This window comes from Malus sylvestris, chromosome 7 (assembly GCF_916048215.2).
Source record: "Malus sylvestris chromosome 7, drMalSylv7.2, whole genome shotgun sequence".
Lineage (NCBI taxonomy): Eukaryota > Viridiplantae > Streptophyta > Magnoliopsida > Rosales > Rosaceae > Malus > Malus sylvestris.
This window is the reverse complement of record NC_062266.1, coordinates 13,231,753-13,233,800: the sequence shown is the minus strand read 5'-3', so window position 1 is coordinate 13,233,800 and position 2,048 is coordinate 13,231,753. Positions and strand designations below refer to the sequence as shown.

At 41.9% G+C, this 2,048-nt stretch overlaps 1 protein-coding gene across 1 annotated transcript; it reads left to right on the top strand.

The window, feature by feature from the left end:
* Positions 1–1,105: 1,105 nt before the first annotated feature.
* LOC126630104 (uncharacterized) lies at positions 1,106–1,735 on the top strand. Its single transcript, XM_050300255.1, has 2 exons — positions 1,106–1,352; positions 1,518–1,735. Exons 1-2 carry the CDS (start codon positions 1,106–1,108, stop codon positions 1,733–1,735), a joined length of 465 nt encoding a protein of 154 aa, XP_050156212.1.
* Positions 1,736–2,048: the final 313 nt, after the last annotated feature.

Genomic DNA, 2,048 nt, shown 5'->3' with positions numbered 1-2,048 from the left:
ATTGGAGTAACTCAGCTAGAGCCAAGGAAGGGAGCTACGATGCAAGTGGATCGACACGGGCTATGTTGCAAGAAGATAGGTGAATTGTTAGGCATGCCATACTGAGTTGGACTAGGCCTGGCTCTTGGGTGCTAGGCTCGATATTTTTTGAGGATGAGAGAGGGTGTTGGGCTGCGCAGGGGAGAAGAGAGTGGGTCGTAAGGCCTTCCACTAGGGCGCCGGGCTTTTGCAATCTTGGGTTGTAGGCCTGGTGCTAAGGCACTGGGCTTCTCCAGTCTTGGGCCTAGTGCATTGATAGGAATGGAGAAAGGAGGCACGGGTTAGGCCTTAAAGCAGTTCCACTGAACGTGGAATAGCCCAACATCTAGTCAAAAAACCAGGTTGGCACCTTGTCAATTCACTCCAGCCCAACAATTTACCTAGCACACAGCTCAAGCTGGTCTCTAGGCCAGCCCAAAATTGACTGACCAAGAAGCCGGGCTATTTGCCTGGCACATGCAGCTCACTCGCGAGTGGACGCAAGTAGGGGACAAGGGTGCAGGTCGTGGGGCCTGCTGTCAGCCCACTTGTGCTTCACCCAGAAGGAGGTGACGTGGCCCTCTCAATGCAGTTAGATTTTCAACGGTAAAAAAAAATTTAAATTTGACTTTTAAAATGGACCGTCTGATCACAGATCAACGGTCCACGTTTTTTCCACCAAAAATAAAAATAAAAATAATAAAAAAGCCCAACGGTCAAAATTATGACCGTTGGCCATGTGGCAGCGCCTTGGCTCTTGGATTTGAATATTTTTCAAATCAAACTATCTAGATTAATTAACTATATTAAAATTTATGAAAAATTATGAAAAAATACATAAAAATTATGAAAAAAATACAGAAATTTTTTTAAAAAGTTATTTTTTTTTTCTATAAATACCTAACCCTCATCTTCCACCTTACACCACATTTCAATATGTTCTACACTTTCTACCAAAGCTTTCATATGCTTTTTGTGTGAAAAAAAAAATACCAAAAAGCTCATCCTTAATTTTTTTGTCCATAGAAACCATACATCCCTACATCCATCTTCATTGTTTTCAAATCTTGAGTTTTTTTTTTTTAAAATGTCTTCTTCAAGGAGAGTGCATAAACAATTTGTGGAGCAACAAAAAAGATTGTTGGCACAACAAAAAGAATTGATCAATCTCGAGGATGGTGGAGGTGGAGATGGGGCTTTCGCAATAAAGGAGGACTCAGATGATGACCATAGAAGGCAGAGGGCTTCACATTCCCGCCGTGTCATGAAAGCTGTAGGTCAGATAGCCAAACCCAGACGTGCTGCAAACTTCGATGGAAAAAGGGAAAGACGAGGTAAATATCTCTTGGAAGATTATTCTATTCCTAACATCGTATTCCCTGATCATGTTTTTAGGCGTCATTTTAGAATGCAACGAAGTTTGTTCAACAAAATCATGAGTGTTATTTGCAACCATGATCCATATTTTGTGCAAAAAAAAGATGCTTTTCGTGTTATAGGTCTTCTTCTAGAGCAAAAAATTACGGCTGCCTTACGAATGCTTGCATATGGTGCATCTGCAAATCAAGTGGATGAGATTGTGAGGATGGGAAAAACAACCGTTCTAGAGTCCCTGATACGGTTTTGCTCTGCAATTGAAGCCCTGTACACCAATGAGTACTTTTGGACACCCACACCAAGGGACATGCGAAGGCTTCTGAGGAAGGGTGAGATGTGAAGCTTCCCTGGCATGATTGGAAGCATTGACTGCATGCATTGGACTTGGAAAAACTGTCCAAGTGCGTAGTAAAGAGCTTATGGTGACAGAAAATTGGGCAAAAGTATCATTTTGGAAGCAGTGACTTCATTTGATACATAGATTTGGCATGCTTTTTTTGGTGTTCCAGGAGTTTAGAATGACCTAAATGTCCTTGCTCAATCTCCAGTGTTCGACGATCTGCTGCAAGGAAAATCACCGAGATACACATATTGGGTTAATGACACTAAATACAACGGACCATACTTCCTTGCAGACGACATTTACCCAAGGT